The 23787-nt window shown below is 50.2% G+C and overlaps 1 protein-coding gene across 6 annotated transcripts in view; it reads right to left on the reverse strand.

The window, feature by feature from the left end:
* PPP1R1B (protein phosphatase 1 regulatory inhibitor subunit 1B) overlaps positions 1-23787 on the reverse strand; it is a 67359-nt gene that overhangs the window by 3273 nt on the left and 40299 nt on the right. For 5 of the 6 annotated variants that reach the window (XM_019507289.1, XM_019507282.1, XM_019507298.1 and 2 more), the window contains 5 exons: positions 21131-21191; positions 19839-19861; positions 17722-17797; positions 8265-8429; positions 1254-1325 (listed from right to left, as the gene is read on the reverse strand). In XM_019507289.1, the coding sequence (XP_019362834.1) occupies positions 1254-1325; positions 8265-8429; positions 17722-17797; positions 19839-19861; positions 21131-21191 (397 nt within the window). The remainder of the gene's footprint in view (positions 1-1253; positions 1326-8264; positions 8430-17721; positions 17798-19838; positions 19862-21130; positions 21192-23787) is intronic. The other variant, XM_019507322.1, reaches the window with a different exon arrangement.

Here is a 23787-nt window from a genome sequence, read left to right on the forward strand (position 1 = left end):
TCATCTGCCCACTTCTGTAGTCTGTCTAAATCTATTTGCAGCCTCTCTCTCCCTTCAAGTGTGTCCATCTCACCCCACATCTTAGTGTCATCAGCAAACTTGGACAGCGTGCTTTCCAGCCCCTCGTCCAAGTCGCTGATAAAGATGTTAAACAGTGCGGACCCAAGGACCAAGCCCTGGGGTACCCCACTACTCGCATCTCGCCAGGTTGAGTACAACCCGTCCACCACTATTCTCTGGGTGTGCCCCATCAGCCAATTTTTTACCCATCCAACTGTGTATGCATCAATGCCACAGTCGCTTAATTTATTGATGAGGATGGGGCGAGAGACAGTGTCAAAGGCCTTCTTAAAGTCTAGAAAGACTATGTTCACGGTGAAACCATCATCCAAGGATTTAGTCACCTGGTCATAAAAGGCAACCAGGTTGGTCAGGCAGGACCTGCCTTTGATGGAACCCATGCTGATTGCCCCTGAGTATGATCTCCCCTGCTGGCCCCCCACAGATGTGCTCCTTGATTCTCTCCAAGATTTTCCCGAGCACCGAGGTGAGGCTTACAGGCCTATAGTTACTTGGGTCCTCCTTCCTCCCTTTCTTGAAAATTGGGACCACATTAGCCAGTTTCCAGTCCCCCGGCACCTGGCCAGATGACCACAAATGCTCATATAGTCGGGCCAAGGGCTCCGCAATGACCCCTGCCAGCTCCCTCAACACCCTTGGGTGGAGGGCATCTGGACCTGCAGATCAAAGTTATGCTACGCCAGGCCAGGATTATCTCTTGATCTGGGTAACCCAGCTCCTGTTCCACATAACCCAGTCACTCCCCACAGATGTTCAGCTCAAGTTGAAGGCGTGACTGCAAGCTAGCACTAAGCCAATCAACATTTATGTGGCTCACAGTGTAACGTGTAACAAGGCCCTCTGAAAACTAGATTCAAGCCCTCACAGGACAGGCTGCTTGAAGACCGGTGACCGCCCAAGCAAATTTTAGCCTTAATGGTTCTCGATGCCAAGTGCAGAATGGCACATTCATGGCTTGGACCCAAACAATTCTGAGGCTTCGAAAAAGAAAGATGGACCTAGACAATGGCTTGGATTGCTGTCATGCCAGCTAAACCAGGCATGAGAGATACCCCCACCCCTACCCATAAAGAAAACAATCTGACCCCAACCCCAGAGGCCCAGGGGGGTACTCCAGCCCTGGTGCTGAACCACCAGCAATCTCCCATTGCTGCTACACAGGCAGAGATTACCTTTTCTTTTGTGTGACTTGGAGATGGCTGGGTAGACATGTGACTCTGACGCCTTGGTCTTGTTTCCTGGGGCTTCTCAGGGGGGCAGCAATGAATAAGGAAAAGAACAAGACATGCATTGCACAAAATCCCCAGTGGAAATACAAACGGGCAGGACAAACAAACCAGCGAGGGGTCCAGACTGTCATCAGAGCTCTGTATGGCACAGATCAGTGACCTGGCAGTGGGACAGGGCGGCCCCCTGTGCTGCTAAGCTGAACAGTGTGGCATGGTTACCATCTCTTGGCATCAATCAGGGACAGCACAATTACATTAGCAAAGCTATGGCAACACAGCATTAGGTGATCAATTGCTTCATGACAGCCCTGATTGCTACACAGACTGTGTCCAGGGGAGGGAAGAAAGAGCTCACAAGAGATACTTCTCTGGCTTACACTGGTGTGTATCCTGATCAACTCCCCTATAGTCAACAGTGCGGTGCTGAATTTATGTCAGTGTTGCTGAGTGGAGAATCAGTCTGGTAAGACCTTTGCAGCTAAGATATTTTGTGTATCTCTTAACAACTTTGCCCTGCAATTGGGGGATGTTGCATATTCTCAGGGTGCCCTTGGTTCAAGGGCAACAGGCTGTGTCTCTGTCTTTGGTTTCAAATAGCAAGGGATCCACATGTGCCCCATATCAAGCATACTCCCCTTGCACCTGAGTTATGTCAGCTTTTACTAGATGGTTTCATAAACAGGGAGAAAGAATTCAGGTTTCTGTTATTTCTCTGTTCAAATAGCTCTCTGCCCCTTTTCTTTGGATTGGGGGTGCTCAATCCCTCTCCTGTGGGCCAGATCCAGCCCCTGATGCTGTGTCATTCAGCCTGTTGGGGCTTCCCATGGTGGCACTACTTCCCTTCTACCAAATTTCCAAATCCATGGAGAGCCCTGATCTTGGTGTCTGGGGACAGGTGGGGGTGGCACAAGTTGCCAGGGTCCTACCCTAGCATACAAGGGTGGTGCTGGACCCCAGGGCCAAATCCCTGCACCCAGTGCCCTATGCAGGCACACAAAGCCTGATCCTTGTAGGCAGAGCTTAGTCTGGCCCATAGACTGGTCCAGTGCCACTCACCTAGCCCACAGGGCCAAAAACTTGAACACCACTGCTTTAGACCATTAGTGTAAGGAATCCAAATACAACCAGTCTGAACTAAAGCCTGGGAGCTGAATCAGAGATGCGTACACTTTTGTGATACCCCATAAAGTGCACCTCTGCCCTGCCTGACTTCAAACTAACACAGCTAACTACCTCTGTCTGTTCAGAAGAACATGTTTGATCAACCCCACCATGCACATACAGAGCTTCAAGGGTTGGAGGTGGGAAAGGAAAAAAATGGTCTTTGCAACAGAGCTGCCTCTGGTTTGAGATAAGCAAACAGCTATTAAACAGAGTCCTGTGGTTCTCATGGGATGCTTTCAGTGCTGGGCTAAGGCAGGTTCTTCACTGTGTGCTGCCTCTGACTCCCCTCTTCCCCATATGTACAGTCTTTGCACCAGCAGGCTGCGGTGTTTTACATCACAGCCCCATGGCTCCCCTGAGATCAAGGCACCTTGCAGTGTGGGTGCAGGCCAGAGTATACTCATGTGCTGACAGCTCTCCCATGCCTTCTTCCACCCTGTGTGACAAAAAGACAAGTTTTCCTACCAACCACTGGGAAACACTCCTAGAGGGGTTCAGCTTTCTGTATCACAAAGAACTATGGGTTATGCCCCCAGAAGCTCTCATAATATACTCATAGCTGCATGCAGGTAGGACAGAGTGGTGTGAGTAGGGCTTTGCTTTGTGCCTTGGGCTAAGCTAATCCCCTGCTCATGCACTGACCAGCTGAGTTAACTCTGCAGGGAAGAAAAATCCACAAAAGTCACATCCTGGCTTCAGCCTACCCTGCTGCCTGAATAGCAAAACAGAGTGAAACTGTTTAGTTTCCTTATGTGTGTACCAGCATCCCCCTTTTGGCCACAGGGCTGTTAACACTTGCAGTCCTGACACAATACAGTCCAGAAAAGACACAGGAATTTCAAGTGGCACCAACCAGAAGAGTTAAATGGATAATTTATTTTGAAATAAATCCTTTTAGTTCTATTCTTCCAAGGAGTTATTAGTAACACAGAAAAGGAAACAGCTGGCCACAGGCTGATCTCAGTTCAACCAGAGTAAATCTGCAACAGTCCCAGACAAATACTAGCACAAGTCTAGTAGAATGTGTCCCACTGCATGTTGTAACCATACACCAGGGGCCAGTAATTCCAGAGCTTCCACCAATTGCTCTAGTTTTACCCAAGGGAAAATGACAGCAGATAACTCCCCTTTCAACACACAGCAGCACTGGCCAAATCAACCTCCTCCTGTCATAGAAGGGTGGCAAAAGTGATGAGTAGGGAGTGCAAAGGGGCACCATTACAGAGCCTGCTGGACCAACAGATCCTGCAGATCTGGCTCCGAGAGTTACTTAGCCCAGCCTGTGCTGCTTATCCTGCTGCGCTCCATCTGCCCCCTACACAAATGTGCAGCCCCGCCCCACCCAGATTCTTCACCACCTCTGAAACCCCTGGATCTTGTGTTCACAGGAGGCCTGGACGCCAGTGCAGGTGTGAAACACCACACCCTTACCAACGTGAGAGACGCAGCCGTGATGACATGTGCCTCCTGCCTTGATAAAATTTCTCTCGGTTGCAATCACCAGCTTTCCAGCACCTCTCAAGCTTAGCAGCACAGCGGGAAATGTGCCTGCCTGCTCAGAAGGGAGTGAGATCCTGTGAAAAGCAGCATCAGCTGTTTCACAGATTTGGCTTGAACCTCTTTTCCTCTCCCCCAACCTATCCCCTCCACCCCTTTCATTTTAAGATCCTTATTCCCTATCCATCCATGAGAGGGCGCCATGCCCATACTGGATAGATGCTTCAGCCCTCTGGGCTGGGATGTAGCATGGCTTCCAGTGGGAAAGAGTTATAGATTCAGATTCCTAGAGTCAGAAGGGACCTCAGTGGGCCATCTAGTCTGACCTGCTGCCCCTGGCAGGCAAGGAAACACCAACCCTGGAGTGAGTTAAGGGGTGCAAAAAGCCATCTGGGGAGTGATCAGTTCCTGGAGCAAGGTCAGGACAGCTGGCTTAGCCAATGCTCTGTCTGCATAGCCCTAATCAGATTCATAATCTTTGTCATCATCTGGATGCAGCCAAGGTGCTGCTGTTACCAAGGGAAGATGGGGGTGGACTCTCTGCCTCCCCACCACCAATTCTGGGTGGCTTAGATTACTTTTGCAGCTATCCAATGGCTGTTTGGTGGCCTGAGTTTGGCAGGTCTCAGCTCAGTTGCAAATCAGATGGCTAACACTACCACTGGCCCTGCCTGCACACTTTGCTCCCAAAGGGCCAGCACTGAGCAGGTCCTGAGCATCAAGTGCCCTTGAGTCATCCCAGTGATGCACTGGGTTGGCTTGCAGATCCAGTAGGCCTGATTGCCCAATGCCTTGTTCAGTTGTAGGGGCTCTGCAGGCTTTGACAGGGGTTCAGGAAACCTGTGTTCTCCTCTGCTCTGCCACTGATTTTCCAAGTGACCTTGGGCAAGTCACTTCCCCTCACTGTACCTCCCTTCCCTCTTCCTCCCGTTCATCTCTCTAATCCATTTGATTGTCAGCAACTGGGGGCAGAAAGTTTTCTTATATGTACAGCACCTAGCTCAATGGGACCCTAATTTCCCTGGAGGCCTCTGGTGCCACTATAAGGCACGTACACAACATGGCCCATCTGCAGCAGCTACTTCTGATTCTTTCAAACTCTCCTTCCATTATGATGCTTACTGGTCACAAACTGTGTGATGTACAATTTGGGGCATCTGGTACTTGTCCTTTTGTTAACCGTTCAGGTATTTTGTCTGTAAGATTGCATGCATTTGTTTATAACCCTCTCCCTACCACAACTTCCTATGTGACTTGTCTTAGACTGTACAGCCATTGGGACAAATGCCAAGGATTTGTGCAGGGCTCATTGAAGCAGGGCCCTGATCCTGAGCAGGACTTGCAAACATCACTGTAGCACAAACTTGAAATGTCCCTGCTATGACCACTCAGATGCCCCACTGATGAATACATCCTAAGCTCTCTGGCAGATTTAATGAGAGGCATGCTGGCAGAGCTCTGTGGACTATGGGATACTCATGAACTGAAAAGCATGGGGCTGCTGTGAGTTAGGACAGCTGAGCATCAGCAGAACTACATGCAAGGGAAGAGTGTGGGCCTAGGAGAGCAGGGGACTGCACATAAGAAGTGAGGGACATCAGGAGCTTGGCATGTGGGGGGAAGCCTAATATAGAACCTGAACCAGCTAGTCAACCTGACCCTCCTTCCCCATCCTCACTGCCCAGCACTTGAGTCACACTGCCCGGAGCCAGAAGGCTGCAGGGTCTATTTCTCCATATTGATCTTGCAGGGGAAAGAAACAGCCCATTCCCAACTCCGTTCCACACCCACTCCCCAAATTTAACTAGATCAAAAATCCCCCAAAACCCAATGGGCAGAAAAGTGGGCAGATGAATGGGCTGGGGGGTGTCTATTTTTGATCCAGTGCCAAGGCACCAAGCTCCCATTCCTTTTGTGCCAAGCAACAGAGATGGTTTCCTAGGTGACTGACGGCTCTTTGTGCCGAGTAAGCATGGGGCGGAGTGGGATATTTACAGGTTTCTCCCTAGCAGCAGAGGCATTAAATGAAGGGATATTTCTGTATTCACAGCAGGCCCCAGCAAGTAGGATTCAGGAAACTTGGGGAGGGTGAAGGGAGGGCGAGGGGAGGGCGGGGAGGAAGCAGGAGGAAGGGAGATGGGAAGTGAACCAGACCTTTAAAGATGACTCTGTTAACCTCCCACCTGCTTTGAGCCCCCCCCTCTTGACCCCCATACTCCAACCCTAGAGAAACCACCCTGGACTACAGCAAATGAATAAGGTTTTCCTTAGCAAATATTCCCCAGGGCCTCCCCCCCCCGCCATCACCTCCCTCCTGGGTTAAAAGGAGGAACTGCAACAGTTTTCAAATATCTGAAGGGCAATTATAGAGAGACTGGAGATGGGCTTTTCTCTGTGGCCACAGGGAACAGGACTAGGAGCAACAGCCTCAAGCTTCAGCCGGGGGAATTTATCTTGGAGATTAAGAAGAACTTTCTGATGATGAGGGTGGTCAAACACTGGAACAGGCCACCTAGAGACATGGTGAAATCTCCATCCTCGGAAGGTTTCAAGGGCAGGTTGGACAGACACTTGGCTGGGATGGTTTAGTCAGGGACGATCTTGTCTTGAGTAGGGGGCTGGATCATATGACCTCATGAGATCCCTTCCAGTCCTTGTTTCTTATGATCCTTTCCACAAATGTCCTAGAAAAACCCATGTTCTGCCCCTGCCCTAATGGCGTCTACCTGGGGGCCTCAGACAACCTGCTTCCTATCCCCCTGGTTCCTGGTTCTGATGTGCTAGCATTGCCCACTCTACTGTACGCCAGAGTGCGCTGACTGCACCAGCCACCCCCACCCCACTTCCTCCTGTCCCCACCCCTCACCTAGCCTCCTCAGCCTGGCTCTCACTCACCACCACAGCAGCTATGGAAACCAACATGGTGAGCCCTGCACTCCAGGGCTTGCTCCAGGGCACTATGCTTGGAGACCACTTTCTTTTCATCATGGATCTCAGCAGTTCAAGGCCAACAATATGCCTTTGGAAATGTCCATCTGCCCTCCTGCCTGGAGAATAGACTCAAGCTCTTCTAGGGGGTCAAATATATAAAAACAGGAGTTATTTGGAGGCCAGGAGTCTTGTGCTAAGGAACAGGAGATTGGTGTCGGCATCTGACCAGGAGGTTAGAGAATATCATGGTTCTCAGGTAGGGAAAGTGAGGCAGGGAGCTGGCCTGCCCCAAGGTCACTCAGAAAGTCCATGGGGAAGCTGGGGAGGGAACGAAGACCTCCTGAGTCCCAGCCTCCTGGGTAAATGAGAGTTAGTCGAACATTGTAAGGCCTTCTCAGCAGTTGACTATACTTTTCTGGGCACATTATTTGCAATGAATGAGTTACCCAGGTCCTGTTTTTTGGGTTTTCTTGGTTTTTTTATGAAATTTTTTTGTGTTCCAAGACAAATCAACCAAATCAATTCCTAATCCATGAGTCCGTCGAGAGCCATAAGTGACCCTACAACTGGCAAACATCCTCCATCCCACCTTGGGCTTTAGATGTTTCAAAATCCTTTGGCAGGCATCCTACGAGAGGCTCAGGGTTCGGATGCCCCCAAGTTTTGTTTGCCCTTAGCCATAAGGCCCCAGAAGCAAGGTAGGGAGGAGTCTCTTATTTCCATAAAGTGGGCATAAAGCCAAGATCTTCCCACTGGAAGTGAAAGTGGGAGGTTAGTTATACATTACCTCTGTTGGTGCTACCCTGTACCAGAAGAGCGGTTTTCCCCAGGTGCAACTAGGAAAACCGCCTTGGTGGTCACAGTGTTTCCCCAGCCAGGTAAGTCACCCATGTCCAGTTGAGACTCAGCTTTAGTCTAACCAGAGCCAGGACTAGAACTAAGGGCTTACTACTGGATCCTAGGCCTGTCCTCACAGTCCAAAATGACACTGCTTCCTCACTCCCTCTATCCTTATGCTTGGGGAAGACCTACTGATCTGAGCTTGTGTCTCATGATTTGCACCATTCTCCATCTTCCCCAGAGCCGCTGACCCCCAAAACTGGACTAGATGACTTTGTCAGGTCCCTCCCAGCCCTATTTTCCTACGATCCGCTGACACACAGACGCAGACTGCAGGACGGCTAGCCAACACCCTCCTGGAGGCTGCAGCACACCTTGCTGCCACTAGGGGGCAAGAGGCTTTCTGGTGCAGGGACTATCTGCCCGTGTTTTTCCCCATCCCCAAGGCATTTGCAACAGGGGTTTGTTATTTCTTGCCCCCCTCTGCACCCAATGCATTCTCATGCCTCATTTAACTCTTACCAGAATCATTGCTGCTCTCCAGGTCAAACAGGCCAGGGCCCTCAATTTCGGCATCCTCTGGGTCGTGTGGATTGCTGTCTTCAGCCTCCCCATCGGAGCTGTCATGGTCACCATCTTGCAGGTTACTGTTGTTTTCCAGGTGGGACTGCACAATGCGCTGCACAGCTGGAAGGGACAAGAGGCAAGGCTGTTGGAGGGGAAGAGCTGATGCATACCAGCGGGAGCCCAGCAAAGGCAGCCCCACGTTCTGACCTGGCAGTAGAGGCTGCAGGTCTGGCTCTGAGTGCGGGAGGGTGAGAGCAAGCACACCTGCCATCTGTTTCCATAGACCAGAGATTCTCAACCAGGGTACCACAGCACCACAGGGTACCACACAACGTTAGCACCGTGTGGTATGCAAACATGATTCACAAGATAATCCCAGAGGTTTCCAATAGGAATCTGCAGTGTTAAGAACACTCTGATCTGTTGTGAATGTCTTCCCGAGTGCTTTGCAACAGAAAAGTTGCTCTGCTATTTTTCCATAGTCAATAAATGAGTGAAAGTCAAGAGATGGCATTTTCTGAGGGCTGCCTCAAGTCTAAAAAGGTTAAGAACCACTGCCACAGATGTATCTGATGATACAGCCCTGCTGGGGAATCTCAGAGCACTTCAGAAATACTCCTTCCTAGTCTCAGTGCCCCTGCCCTAGCTCTGAGGCACAGCAGGCCAGAGATAGCCCCGCTGCACTCAGACAGAAAGCAACTTACCTAAGGTTATGCAGAGAGTCAGTGGCTAGAGCCAGGGAGAGAACCTAATGATCCTGCCTTTCAAGACAATTTTTTGACCACGTCTCTCCTTCCATCCTCAATTCCCCTTTCTCTTTAACACCTGTGTCAACTCACAGACACCAGTGAAGTTAATGCCAGTTTAAGCTGCTGGGAAAATACTGCATAGCTAAATGTAGCATCTTTAAAAGACAATGCCAAAGCATTCTTCAAATTGCTGCTGTAATCACCCCCTAGGACCTATCACTTATTTCCTCACCAGTGCTTCCCTCCAGTCCACTGAGTGTTAGCTTATTTCAGGGTTGCTTTTAAATCCCAGGCTTCAACACCGTGGTAGTTCTGCAGGGCAGCTGGGAAGCCTGGGGCCATGTGCACTGGTTTGTTCATGAGGCGGCTCACAAAAAGTGGTGACAGCTCCTTCATTAGCCATGCTGATGTCAGAGCTCTGGCACTTCTCTGCTCTGCAAGTGGTTTACAGCTGCTTTCTGGGTGCTTGGAACAGCTGCCCTTTGGGGGCAGACAGGAATGCGTGGGTGTGAGAATGTGTGTGCGAGAGTGGCAGGCAAGGTTCTTTGGGTAGATGTGATACCTTTTATTAGACCAACTAAATAGTGTGCGAGAGCGTGAGTGTACAAAAGTGTGTGGGTGCAAGTGTGTGTGAATATGCAAGTGTGTTTGTATGTGTATGTGAGAGAGACAGAGAGAGACAGTGTGTATGTGTGTGCATGTGTGCGAGCACGCCCTGAACCAAACCAGGTACCATGTACCTGCCCTGCAACATGCCACAGCTAAGGACACTAGTTGAGGAAACACAACTGATGAAAACAGGTTGGAAGGACTGGGATTATTTAGCCTGGGGAAGAGAAGACTGAGGGCAATTTGATAACCCCACACAACTATCCAAGGGTGGTTAGAGAGAGGAGGAGGACAGGCTACTGGTCTTAAATTGCAGTATGGGAGATTTGGGGTGGATATTAGGAAAATCTTTGCAACTCTGAGTTCTATAACCGGGGGCCTGGAAGTGGATTCTTATGGACCCTTTGAGCACATGCAGGGCATCCACTCTGAGCACGGCAGTCCAGCATCTTTCTAACTCTGAAGGTGGAGCAGGAGAAGCAGTGAAATCTCCATCCCTGACAGGTGTTAAGAGCAGGTTAGACAGACAGCTGGCTGAGGTGGATTAGCCAGGGGTGATCCTGACATGAGCAGGGGTCCGGGCTAGGTGATTCTGCGATATAACAAACCTCTGTGCTCCACCCACTGCATGATCACCCACATATGAAGGCTGGTGGGACTACCAACCTCCTTGCCATTCACATGCACACAGCCTTAATGGCCTTTCAGCTTGAAATCGACCCCGCAGCAGGTAACACAGACCCAGCTTCCTGTAACATCCTTACCCCCACTGTCCCTTGCGCAGCAATGTGCCCTAGGGGCTCTCTTTGAAGGGGAGGCCTTCACAGCTTTTCATTCCACATCAAAGGAGCTGGAGAGGTAAGCCAGGGCAGGGCATGAGGTGGGGCAGCCATAAGGAGCTGAATCAGATAAGCAGGGGGGTAGCCCAGAAGGATGATCCTTGTTGCCCCCAAAAGCACCCACTCTGGCACCCCAGTTATACCCTATAAAGTACCTACCAGGTGCTACAGCTGAGGAGCAAGGAGACAAGGGCACTGCCAATAGCCTGATGCTGCAATGGGTGGGGCCTTTTAATAGATCAGGTGCCCTGCTTGGAAGAGGAGTCAATGGAACAGACAAGGCACACGGGACAAAACTGCTTCTGTTTCAAATGAATCCTAGACAACTTGGCCTTGATGCCCTGGTCTGATCCCACACAAGATGTACCAACCAGATCTCTGTCTCTACATTGTCATCCTCCTCCTCCTCCTTGCTGCAGGATAGAGCAGATGGAAGCTGTCAGGCTGAAATAGTCCCAGGCAAGGAAGTCATCAGTTTCTCAGCCAGGGGCACTTGCAATGCAGTGACCCCTGGCTAAAAAGGCATGCACTTTCCCAGTAAGACTCTGCATGTCCTAGCCTCTCTCCCATCCTCCCGTTACACCCTCCTGCTGTATCCATGAGTCAAAACAACAGGATACTGTACAGGTCAATGATGTTTGTTGAGTCCACTTGTACCACCAGGGACCAGACACTGAAAGGAGATGGTGCCATTTGGAAAATCCAGCTGCCAAGTCATTGCGTTATGAAAGGCCTAAATGGCACATTGACTTGTCTGATAATCTGGGTCCAAGTGTGGGTGCCAAGCACTTACCCAGCCCTGAGCTCTAGGGGGATCTTACAAGCAGAGACCAGATTTATAGGTTTGCCTCTTTTGACCATTCAAGACTTTGTCTGTACCTACCAGCAATAACTTTGCTTTGTTTTTTACTGCTCACTGTCCTTTCTAAGAGCATAAGAGATGCCCTACTGTAGCAGGGACCAACCTTTTAAGCAGGGGTGCCACAAATTAGCCCTGTGCCCTTCCCCTGACCCATCAGCTGCTCTTTCTGCCTCCTGCCCTGTGCTCCTTGCCCAATCTGCCACTCAGTTTTCTACCCCCTGCCCTAACTACTGCCATGCTGCCTGTCCCTCCCGAATGTGCTAGTGCCATACACAGAGGCTGCCTGTGCCATGGGTTGGCTACCCCTGTCCTACTGGGTCAGACCACAGGTCCATCTAACTCAAGTCCCACATCTTATTGACAGAGTGAGGCAGTAGATGCTAAGGGGACAGGGGCAGAGAGTGGAACCTCAGGAGAGGCGTACACAGGCAGGGCCTATCCAGACTGAGCTGTTCCCTGCCACTCTGCCCCTACAGCTTCCAGCATTCAGAGGCCTAATTTGGAGCCTGCACTTTAACTGTCATGTTTAATACCCACTAATGGAACTATCATGCACAAATTAATCTAATCTTCTTTTGAACCTGGCTACATTATCAGCCTCTGTGACATCTTGTAACAATGAGTTCCACAAGTTAATAAGATGCTGGGGAAAAAAGTCCTTCCTTCGGTTTGTTTTAAACCTGCTCCTTTGTCATTTCACTGCATGTAGCATGAAGGTGCAACGGCAGGGCTTCTCCTCAAAAAATGCCAGCTCTTAGCTTTTGCTCGTTTCTTGACTATAGAAAAATACTGAAGCCATTCTTCTGTTGCAAAAAACTCCGAAAGCCCACAGCAAGTCAGAATGGTTTTGACACCATGGATTCCTATTGGAAATCTCTGGGTTTGTCTTGTGTATCACGTAGGTGTTGGCACTGCATCACCCTTTAAAGCATCTCACATCTCTCCAGTTGAGAAGCTTGTACTACATTGATTATTTGCATTCATATCATGGGGATTAAACAAAAACTACTGTTTTCCCTGGCACTGAGTTTAAGATGCCTCTGTTTCTTTCCAAGACCTGAGGAAGGGGCCTTAGCTTCCAGAAAATTGTCTTATCTCTCTCCAAGCTCCACAGTTGGTCCTGAAGATCTTACTAACCCAATAATTCTCAGACAGGGTGTTGTAGCACCCTGGGGTGCCTTGAGAACCTTTCAAGGGGGATGCAGCATGCCACATAATGTTGGCACTGTCAGGTGTGCAACCATGATTCACAAGGTAAACCCAAGGATTTCAAATAGGAATCCATAATGCTAAAAACATTCTGAACTGTTACGGTCTTTCTGAGATCTAAGCAGAAAAAAAATTGCTCTATTACTTTTCTGTAGCCAAAAAATGAGTGAAAACGAAGAGCTAGTATTTCCTGAGGGGTGCCTTGTGTCTGAAAGGGTTAAGAAGCACTAGACTAACCCAGTCTTGCTTCTCACATAGTCACTGGACCATTACAGCAACAACACCACTGCCAATTTATAGGAGTCATGAGTTTCTGCAGATCTCACCATACTGTTCTGACTGAAGGCCTCTTTTGCTCAGGGACTTTCATGAGAAATGTGCAAAATGTATTTCACTTAAGAAAAAATAAACGGACTCAGGTTACGTAAGGGTGTGTTGGACTAGCTGGGAGATATTAACAAGACTTGGCAGTGGATAAAATTATCCTCCTTAATGACCCTGGATCAACAGTGCAGTCATTGTCTCAGCCTCTCTTGTGTCTTCCCCAAACAAGGCTGATCAAATTTTTGACCAAGGACTGTGGGCCCTGCCAAGTGCCAGGAACAAGGAAATATTTTCTTTGCATGATCAGTAAAAAGGATCAGGAGGATTTTCTTGCAGCATAAAAAGCACCTGCCTGCCCACACCCTCCTACCTGCTTTTCTTGCAAACAGAACTGATTTGATTTCCACCCCCTCCCCCAGCATTCAATTTTCTTTTCACCTCCGGGTTAAGAAAGTCTAGCTCCAAGGGGGTCATTTTTAGAGACAGTTATAGCCATCTGGAAACAGGAATCTAACATGTAAGTGCTACTGTAGCTTCTAAGCCCAGCAGAAAGATGGATTTGGGGGCTAACAGGTGAACTGGGAGGCAGGACACCTGGGGTCTCTGCCTGGATCTTGGTTAAAATCAGGTTTCTGGGCAAAGACCAGCATGGAAGAAGCTGGCCTTGTGTTCAGAGCAGGCAAAATGAATACAAGGACTCCTGGGTTCTATTCTTGGCTAGTGCAAGTAGGAGTCAGCTGCTTGGTTTCTTATGGATCTTTTTTGGATCCTAAGAGATGACACAGCATGAATCAGCACTTCCCATGCAGCTCAAGGGGCAAACTCCCAGCCCAGCACTCATTTTGCCCAGGGCAGTCCATACCTGGCCCAGACAGAGACCTGAAGACCTGTCCCTTTTACACGCTGGGGCTGTGAGTCAAGCAGGACAGCTGCTCACAAACAGAATAGTGCTCTAGGGTCCCTTGCCTTCGTTCTGGCTGAGAGAAGATGGAGGTGGTGTGAAGAGATATGGGGGGCACATTTCAGCCTCCTCCACTCATGGTAGCTAACCATGAGGCTGTCCTGGCTGCCTGAGCTTCTGAACATGCCCTGAAGGGGAGTGAGGAGGTTGGGAGGGGCTAGTTCTTTGCTCAGCGGGGAACATGCTGGCTGTAAGCTCATGAGAAGAGAGAGAAGATGGCAGAGAGAAGGGGGAAAAAAAGTGGCACTTGAAAGTGGCATGTGTGACCTCCCCCCGCCACCGAGCCCTGTGGCCTCAGCCTCTGGCCATGGAACCTGGGGGTGGGACCACGGCCAAGGACCAGCTGGTGGAGAGACAGCCCTTGGCATCATAGTACTGCTCCTAGGCTCTGGCTGACTGGGGCACACTGAAGCCAGTCAAGGAGAGACCAGCATGGCAGCTGCTGTGCTAGGAGAAGCCATGAGGCTAACCCTTGCCCCACCTCACTGCTGCCAGGGATCCCAATTCAGTCCTGCACTGGTGCTGAGGCTGGCACAGGGGCTGGGGGAGGGGAACAGCAATGCATATCTCCAAGCCTATGGCTGCTGGGGCTTGCTCTGGCTTCTGGACAAGGTTAGATGCCCTGTGGGGACTGCTAGGGACACAGGAACACTGGCCATGGCTCCTCCTGCCCTGGGCCCACCTTGGCCTGCCTCTGACATGCCCCTAACTGTACTGGTCTTGGGAAGGGGATCTCCAATCAGGGAGATTCAAGGGGTAGGAGGGCTCATAGAGCACACAGGCCATACTTTCCTGATGACCACAGCCTGTTGGAAAGGTCACTTTAAAGGTACAAAAGCATCATACATGAGTTGCTGTGAATCACCAACATGCACAGGATGGGGCACAATTGCCCCCGAGAAATCCCACCATGTTGGAAGAGGAGTGAGGTGATATCCTGGCCACTGCAGATCTCATCTCATGGATCTGAAATGCTGAGATCCAAAGCCCCCCTCCCAGGTGGTAGAAACAGGCCTGGCTGCCCTGGCATTACAGGGGTCGACAGCAGCTGAGAATCCAGCCTCCTGGGCTCTGTGAAGAGGTCTGGTCCTGGGCAAGCCCTTGTATGGCCTGGGCTTGCTGAGGATCAGCCAGTGTGTGCCCTCTCCCAGCCAGTCCCCTCTCTGGGTTACTCATGTGGCAGAAACCCAAGACATAAGGCTTTGCCTGCTCTGCCTCATTCCCCTTTACATGGGGCTGTGGATCTCAGCAGGGCCATTCCCTATCACAAGAGGGGGCTGTAAAGGAGTCAAAGTGCCTTTGAAGGCAGTGGCAGAACAAAGCTGAGAGCTGGGAACATGTGGGAAGGAGAGCAGGGTCCGGACCCTGCCAAACTCCTCACAGGGCATGGAGACAGGAGAGAACAACAGCAAATAGGTCAGAGCACAGGAAGCAGAGGGGAGAACTTGCCATGTACAGTACAGCATGTGTCTGCAGGGTTATGGTGTGTAAGTAATTCTGAGAGCGTGTTTGTGGGTGAGTGGGTGTGCACGCACATGCTTTAAAGTGCGTAAGAGAAAAGCTCTGTGTGTGACTTTGTATGGATGCCTGCGACTGTGTGCATGTGCACGCAAGTTGTATATATGTGTGCATGCACTCACATGCAAATGACTGTGTGTATGTGTGTGTGTCCATATGGAGGCATAAGGCCATGATTGCATGCGTACAGGTGAGTGTATGCATGTGTGCACAAGCTCATGTGCAAATGACTGCATGCATGTATGTGTGCGCACTTGTGTGCAAGTGACTGCATGCAAGTTATGTAAGACAGAGAAGGAGAAGCTTCCAAATGAGAACATGCTCTCTAAATCCACTCCTTGCCCCCCACTATCCACCCATTATGCCCCTCTCTGTGCCTTGCTTTCCCTGTCTGCAACACGGGTAAACACCCTTTACCCACATCATAGGGAGAGGGTGAAGCATAATCTACAGATATCCTGCAAAGCACTCTGAGATTCCTGGTGACAGGGGCAAGTGAGAGGGGGAGATTCCCCTTTTTCTAGGCATTTCTCTGTCCAGCTGGAGCAGCCCCATTCCTGCACAGAGTCTGGCTTGCAGTACAAACTTGACAAGGCTTGGCAACATCAGCAACACAAGCAGATTGTCAATGGCATACGTAGCCTCAAATTAGGGGTTTAAATAGGCCATGTCAGTAAACACACTGGGCCCGATTCATCTCACGCTTACATCAGCACATCTCTGTTGACATCAGATGCACAGCTCCCGATTTATACCAGGTGGAGGAGAGAAGCGAATTGGGGCCCTTTGATTTTGCCATTGAGGTTTGTTAAGCTCTGAAGGTGCTAATTAAAGATTTGAATGTGTGTGCTGGGGGGCGGGGAGCTGGGACATTGCACTCTTCAAGCTGGCAGCGTCTGAAAGCTAAAATAGGGACAGCGGCAATGACAGAAGCATGCCTGTAACTCCATGGAAATCAGTTGGCATAGGAGCAGGGGCTGCTCTTTGCTATGTACAGCACCTAGCATGAAGGGGCCAGAGGTGGCTGGCCTCTGGAAGATACCATAAAGCAACAACCAGAGAGAATTTGGAAGGAATTAAATTCTGCCCTGTGGGGTCAGCCACTCACAAAAATATGTGCACCTTTCAGATCCCATGTCGGGACCCCACATCAAGGGTTAAGGAGATCTTGAATGGCCTGCAAAGTGCATGCTGGCCCTTTGCAAAGTGGTGGATATGAATGATGGATGGTCACTGTCCTGCTGACTCATCCTGGCAGCTGAGCTAGAGGAAAATCTGACCTAAAAATTGCCAGAATCTCACAGTGAACAAATACTAGATCTCAATCTCTGCCCTCATTTCTTATCCAAAGCCTCCATAACCAAGGAACAAGGGCGAGAGGACTGAATACATCACTAAGATCCAGCATCATCCTGTTCTACCCCCAGCTGGATCACAGGGTAGCTGGGTTAGGTGGGACCAGTCACGTCCTCTCCGAAGCCTCAGTTTCCCTACACATAGGATGGGGAAAGGAATCTTCACCTAGAGAGATGCTGCTGGGATTGTTTAACCTCCATAAGGCACTTCCCCAAAGCCCTGCACAATGGTCCTCTCCCAGCTCAGAGCCATTTAAGAATAAAACACACTGACTATTTTTAGGGGTACAGAATTAAAAAAAACAACACAACAAAACAGTGCATCATCTCCCCCTGCTGGACCAGCTCTGCAGCAGCAGCGCAAAACCCCACATTTATAGTCATGGGGTTTGAGCACCTAAATCCTAGAAACCCCAAACCCAGGGAGGGAACATGAAACTGATCAGAAGCAGGAAGTGAAACTGACTAGGTCTCTCGGTTCCTTCTCTGATGGAAGGGCTGGGGGAAGAAGAAGAGGTTTTCTGTGCTGTGGATATTTTTGAATTTCAAAATGATTCCTGTTCTATATCAGGGAAAAATCAAACCTTTGCAAAATGAGAGACAGAGAGAGACCCAATTCAACCTCACTCATTGTTACCAGAAATTCCATCCTCATCTGAATTGTTAGGAAGGTTCCTGCGGAGAGTTTCGGTGTCGCTGAAGAATTCCCCATTCACTGTAGCCATGAGCTGCATTGCTAGCATGGAGACAAGTGAGTGAGGGTAAAAGGCACCTTGTGCCAGACCATAAAGAAAGCTAAGCATCCTCAGGAGAAATGCAGAGCTGAAGCAGTCCACAGAGCATGGCTCAAGGCAGGATCAGGAGAGCGTACCCCATGCACAGACCTAGAGAACCAGCCCGTCTGAGATCCACAGAAGACCTGGGCTGGGCTCTTGGCACTGGGGTGAATTTTGCCAGGAGGGTTAGTTGGATGGGCAGGATCGTACCTTTCAGAGACGGAGGGGTGTAGGTGCATGGGTTGGATCTCTTCGTTTTGTGCAGGTGGCCCTCACCCATGGCTCTCTGGAGAGGAGAAGAGAAGGGTGATCAGGAGGTTTGCCTTGGGCATGCAGGAAGGGGCAAGATCAGGGCAGGGAAATTAAGTCAAGCAGCCACTCAGCCAATGTGGCCCATCCCTCCCCTGATACAAGTTGGACTGGTGGTGGGAACCTGTCAGTGTCCTGTTGATGAAGACAAGGCCACCTTTTCCAACGCTAGTTGTTAAGCATAGATGCCCATACTGAGATGGGAAGAAACTGGGGGTGACAGAAGCAAAATGAGGGAATCCAAAGCCAGCGGTATAGATGTCAGCACACCTCTGCAAACAGCTTTTGCAAAGCCCAGGGCACCATCAGCTAGTCAAGTTGTATACAAAGTGCTAGAGATTGGCTTAAGGTTGGTGCTAAGATCTAGACTGATAGGCTTAGACCAATGGAAATGGGAAATTCAGAGGCAGTGCGGGTTCCACCCTCCCACTGTGCTGCCAATGTCCATCAACCCTAACTCTAACCCTAACCCTGGGCCTCCCTCCCTGGGGCCTGAAAGGCACTGAGGCAGGTGAAGGGAAATGGGAGAGGCTTTCTGAGGACAGAGGATCTAGTGTGGGCTTTCAATTACTGGAGGAGGAGCCCCGAGAACATATGGCTAATTCCTGTGTTAATAAACCCAAACTCCAAGGGGGGGTTGGATCCTACCAAGGGTCCACAGACAATGTCTGGGAGCTGGTTGTGGAACATCTGTTGGCACCCAGACCAGTCAGAACCAGTTGTGGATACCTGCAATGTGCTGAGACACAGCACATTCATTTCACATAAGCAGCAGAACACCCGTCAGCTGGTAACAGGTTAGAGTCCTCCCTGCCCCTAAACGGGGGCTCCATGTGACCTGGCCTTCATGAAGACAAGCGATTCTATATTGTGCTATCCAGCAAGGGGCTTATTTTATTTTAATTTATTGCACAGTAGCAAAACTATGCTGTGATTATAAGCCGTGGATGTGATAGAGTCACAAAATGTGGGATCTCTGCCTTACAAGGCAGGGTTGAAGAGCAGCCAAAACACCAACCGGTTCCAAAGCCTCTGACTTCCGGCTCCTATTCATGTCTCCCTGCTCCGCTGTGGCACTGCCTCTTGCCACATGCAGTGAGGAATTTAATTGGATTCAAGATCAAGGAGAAGTCATGGAAAATGCGAGCGGAGATAAGCTCTCGCCAGATCAGGGTGACACAGCAATAGATCTGGCCCTTGCGACAGCCAGAAGTGTTTGTTAACTTCCCAGATAACTTTGCCCCTTGGAATCTAGCCCTGCTATGCTGGATTTACAAGGGCAAAAAGGCGGCACAAGCCCACAGATCAATGGGCTGACATTCCCCTGTACTCCCTCACCCAACCCCCTTAGTAAATTCTGAATAGATTTGGTGATGATTAGTAGAAACCAAAAGCAGTAGCTGTCCACACACAGTGCAAGTGACCTTTGCTGCTCTGCTCAGGACCCTCACTTCTCATCCAGAGCCCCTCCCTCATTAATTCAGCTCTGGGCTCCTCAAACAGGGTTTTGTTAATCCCAACTCCTTTCTCTTCCAGCCCTGGGCACCCTACACACTGTTCTCCCAATACCCCTCAGTCCCAATCCACAACCCTCCCACTGTTAATCCTGTCCTGGAGTCACCCAACTCTACCACAGGCCCCTGCAATGAATGATTTGCCACTACCAACACTGATTCCTGCCCAAATCTTGCAGCTGTTGTGGTGGTAAAAGGCAGTGCCAGTGCAGTGACAGGGGTGATTTGTCCACAGGGAGGTCAGAATGAATCTCTCTGGAGATGGTTCACTCCTCTGAGGTCCTGTCTGTGCCAGCCCCAAACTAAATGCCCACCCCCCCCACCCAGCTTACCCAGTAGAAAGACACTTCAGCATCATCACCAGCACACCCTTTCACCTGACTCCAGTAGAAGGGACTTCCTGAGTCTTACTGCATCTTCATAGCTTTCTCCCCCCATCCCTGTCTGTTTCTCTCCCCTACCCTTCCTCATGGAGGTCCCCCCTCCTTCCCACCTGTCACTCACCTGGTATGGGGAAGACTCCTCTTCTGTAGGAGAAACAAAAAAGGCAAAAAACAGGAGAAGAGTTAAAGACAAAGAAAACACGATCTTGGGACAAGCAGCAGGGACGCTCGGTGCTGAGTAGGGAGGGGCCCCAGATCTATCTCTAGTAAGGATGGAAGGTGAAACCCAAGTAGATCAAAGCACCAAGCCCTGGTTGAATCTGCCCTTATTCCCCCACCCTATGAGCAGAGAGCTCTACCCACCAGATGGGAAGTGCCCCCAATCCCAACCCCAGCTGAGATCAAGATCAAGAGGGAGGGTGCCCAGGGGACTCTGAGTCACCTGTCCAGCACCATGATGGAACTGCCTAAAGCTGTAACAGCCGAAAGCTGCCCCATGGTATTTCAGAGGCTATGGGCTCCGTGCCTGGGCTCTGGGAGAAAGCATTCCTGTGGTACTCCACTGGGGGAAGACCTCCCACTACTCAATGGTAACAAACTTACAGTAACTACTGCATCCGTTTGACCTTTTTACAACAAAGGCCAAAACCCAGGACCCTCATGGACAGCCTTTGCACTGGAAATATATTCTTAACTGATCCATTTTCAGCATCTACATGACTTCAGCTTGTCTGCATGCTGACCCTCTCACACATGGTACTTGCAGGTATCACACACATGTGACCTTGTCTTGGAGGAGGTCAAGTCACCAGGAAAGACAGTGCTCATGACATGGAACTCCACTGAATGGCTACTGGGCCTGGGGGGAGGGAAGTGGGGGGAATGGGGAATGAGACCACCCACCTGCGGTACAGTTTGTAGCAATAGGATTGTAAGGCCCAGAAAGAGAACAGAAAGAGCATTTTCATTTGCATATTTTTAAATATGCATGGTAATTTGCCATTAAATACAATCATTTTAGGTTTCTGATGCAACCTTTCCATTTCTCAAACCTGACCACACAGACACCCATCCCCCTTTTAGTAGGGAAGGTGTCAACCCCAACACACGCACACTCCCTGTTGGCCCCCAGTGAGTGAACAATGGGTGTGAGAGGTTCTCCCAGTGCCATGGGTCTTCCCCTCACCTCCCCTGAGCTGCCAGTGGGGTTGGCTTTCTAGCCCATCCTGTCCTCCCCTCTAGCAAGGCATTCCCAGCTCCATGGCCCCAGAAGCCACTTCTGCCCCTGTTTGCACAGAAACTAACCCTTGCCTGCCCTCCTCACCCTCCCTGACATGCCCCTTGCTGCTGAGGGGGCTGGGCCTGAGGACAAAGCTCCCTTCTTATCCCCTCACCTAGCAGAACAGGCCTCACCTGGGGATGAATGCTCCGACAGCTGGAAGAGCATGGCCGGCGTGGGCCTCCGTCGTCGGATCTAAACAGAAAGGAAGGAAGGAAGTCTTCAGTGTCGCTTTGTTGCCCCATGAGAGGAGAGGAGAGGGCAGCCAGGAGATGAATATTTGCTTCCAGCTTTCTTCTGGCACTGAAGCCACCATCATTGTGGTCTAGCTGGGTGTCTCCTTCCTTCACCACCCCCTTCAGAGCCACTGATACCCAGAAGCATCAAGCCATGACCATCATCAGAGGATGGGGCATTAGATGCCCAGCCAGAAGGCTAGGCCTAGAGCTCACATGGCATTCTTTGCTGTGATGCCTATAAAAGACTCAGGTCACTAAAGTGTGTTCTAAAAACCCACCACAATGACCAAAACCAGGTCTGTGTTGCTTTGTGGTGCCCCATTTGCCAGCAGCCTCCCGAGGTCTCTCATCTCAGACTGTTAGCACTCCGGGGCTGGGATCATCTTTGTGTTCCATGTCTGTACAGCTCCTATCACGGTGAGACTCGCCATGCCAGGACTAGGCTTGCAGGCACTACAGCAACATAAGTAATAACTCATAGTAAAATCCTGCTGCCCTCATCTACTCCATCCCCAACACATGCTGCCTCCTGTCCTCTGCTGGCCCCACTCAAACCCAAGGGACTTGTCTTTCACTGCCTGACAGTGCCCCAGGGCTCATACCAAGCCCTTACAATGTACAGTACACCACTGCTGCCCTCTTTTGCCCTACACCTTGTACAGGCTACAAACCATACAACAACAACAGCAAAAGGACAGGAGTAGCTTTCTCTCCCTGCCATGCAACTCTGGAGTTGCCATATTATCTGCTAGGAGCCCAGTGAAGATTGCCGCACTGCAACCTCATCCCAGAGTTTGTGCTGTTGAGAATGCTCACAGCCCTGGAATTGCTGGACTCCCTGAGTTCATTTAAAAAGAGTTGGTGCATTGCGAGCCATTGCAATTCCTGAGGAAAGATTGAAAACTTGACTCACGTGAACCCCGAGGGCTCAGAGATTGGCGAGTGAGTGAAAGGATCTCTCCGTTCATTGATCTGTTACAATCTCATGATCTTTTGTGCCGGCCTCATGATTTCCAAGGGTCTGACTCACGGGCTGTGAAAGCTTCAGGCTGGCCAGATGGCTCAAGCTGGGGGAAACTCCTGTCCTTTTCCCTTTTGCTTTCTTTCAACCTTCCACACTCCTTCCCTCAGTTGCTCCAAGGCTCTCGCATTTGCCAGGAAAGACCCTGTCCCTGGGGTGCTCTACTGGGCACCAATCAGGCCCAAACTTTTAATAGCAGTCACCAATCAGTAGCAGCTGCATTTTGCAGCTTGAAATAGAGAGAAAAGGTCCCTAGACCACTGGTGAGGGTACCAGGCTAGAAGCCTGGGTTCTCTGTTCTGCTACCAACTTCCTATGTGAACCTGGGCAAGTCACTTAGCCTCTCTGGGCCTCAAGCCCTATTGGTACTGGAGAGCTAACAGCACCACCTGAAAGTCAAAATAATGCCTGAAAGTGATGAGAGTGAAATTCATATCTAAGGATGAAATTCATTAAAAGGGACTATCTTTTTCCAGAGGACACAGCTGCTTTGATACACAGGAACTCAGCACTCTCTGAACATCCCCTTAAGGTACCTCAGCTCAGACATCCAGGAACTCAGGCACCCTCATTTATTGCCCAGGTTGGAAAAACTGAGGTCAGGTTTCCCTTTAGAAATATCCTCCCCCCCCCCCCACACACACACACACAACCACTGGGTATCAGCCTTCAGGGCCTGTTGGCCTCTGCAAAATAAGAGGCTGATGGTGCTACTGGTGACATTTGCCACATGGAGACAGGTCCAGAGGCATTAGACAGAAACCTTCGCACTCAGTGCCCAGAGATCAGCCACAGGACAGCAACTCGAAGAAGGAAATTTCTGTAGCACTGAAACAAGGTCTTGCATTTGACCTGTAACCCTGAGGTCACATGGCACTCAGGTTCTCCTTTTAGATGACTGTGTGTTGCCAAGGGAGGTTTTGAGGGCAGTAAATGGGACATTGATGGGTTACACTCACAATGCATGAGGACAAATTGGTTTGGCAGAACTAGCTCCTTTCTGAAGTTGCAGCCAGCATTTACTGACCGTTCCCTCTCCCTGCACCCTCTCATTGCCCACCCCACTTACTCACATGGGAGCTACAAAGCTACCAACCGCATGGCTGTCAGGAGGCCACAGCAAAACAGAACTGAGACCTGTCATGTTGTCTCCTCCCCAGATAAGCTTGGGGGAGTTTACAGGACCCAGATCTTCACTCCTCTGCTCCCCCTTCCCAGAGGTCTGGTTGGCTTGTCAGAGACTCATGAGGGCTTGTCAAACACACAGAGTTTTGTGCAACTGCTGCCTGTGACTTTTGCAAATTGAGTTAACCCTGTGCGAGAATAGGTGGGCACCTGCACACTGCCACTTTTGGCAAGCAGCTCAGGTTCAAGTGTGCAAGTGCACGGTATCTTGTGCACACAAGTTCACCCAAGATTTGCATGCACAGCCTAGCAACTGTGGTAGTTTGGATGATTTTGTGAGCCTGTGCATACAAGTGCCTTGGGGAGAGAGAGAGAGAGAGAGAGAGAGAGAGAGAGAGAGAGAGAG

Source organism: Gavialis gangeticus, unplaced genomic scaffold (assembly GCF_001723915.1).
Source record: "Gavialis gangeticus isolate Ggan-Ray unplaced genomic scaffold, GavGan_comp1, whole genome shotgun sequence".
NCBI classification, from domain to species: Eukaryota; Metazoa; Chordata; order Crocodylia; family Gavialidae; genus Gavialis; species Gavialis gangeticus.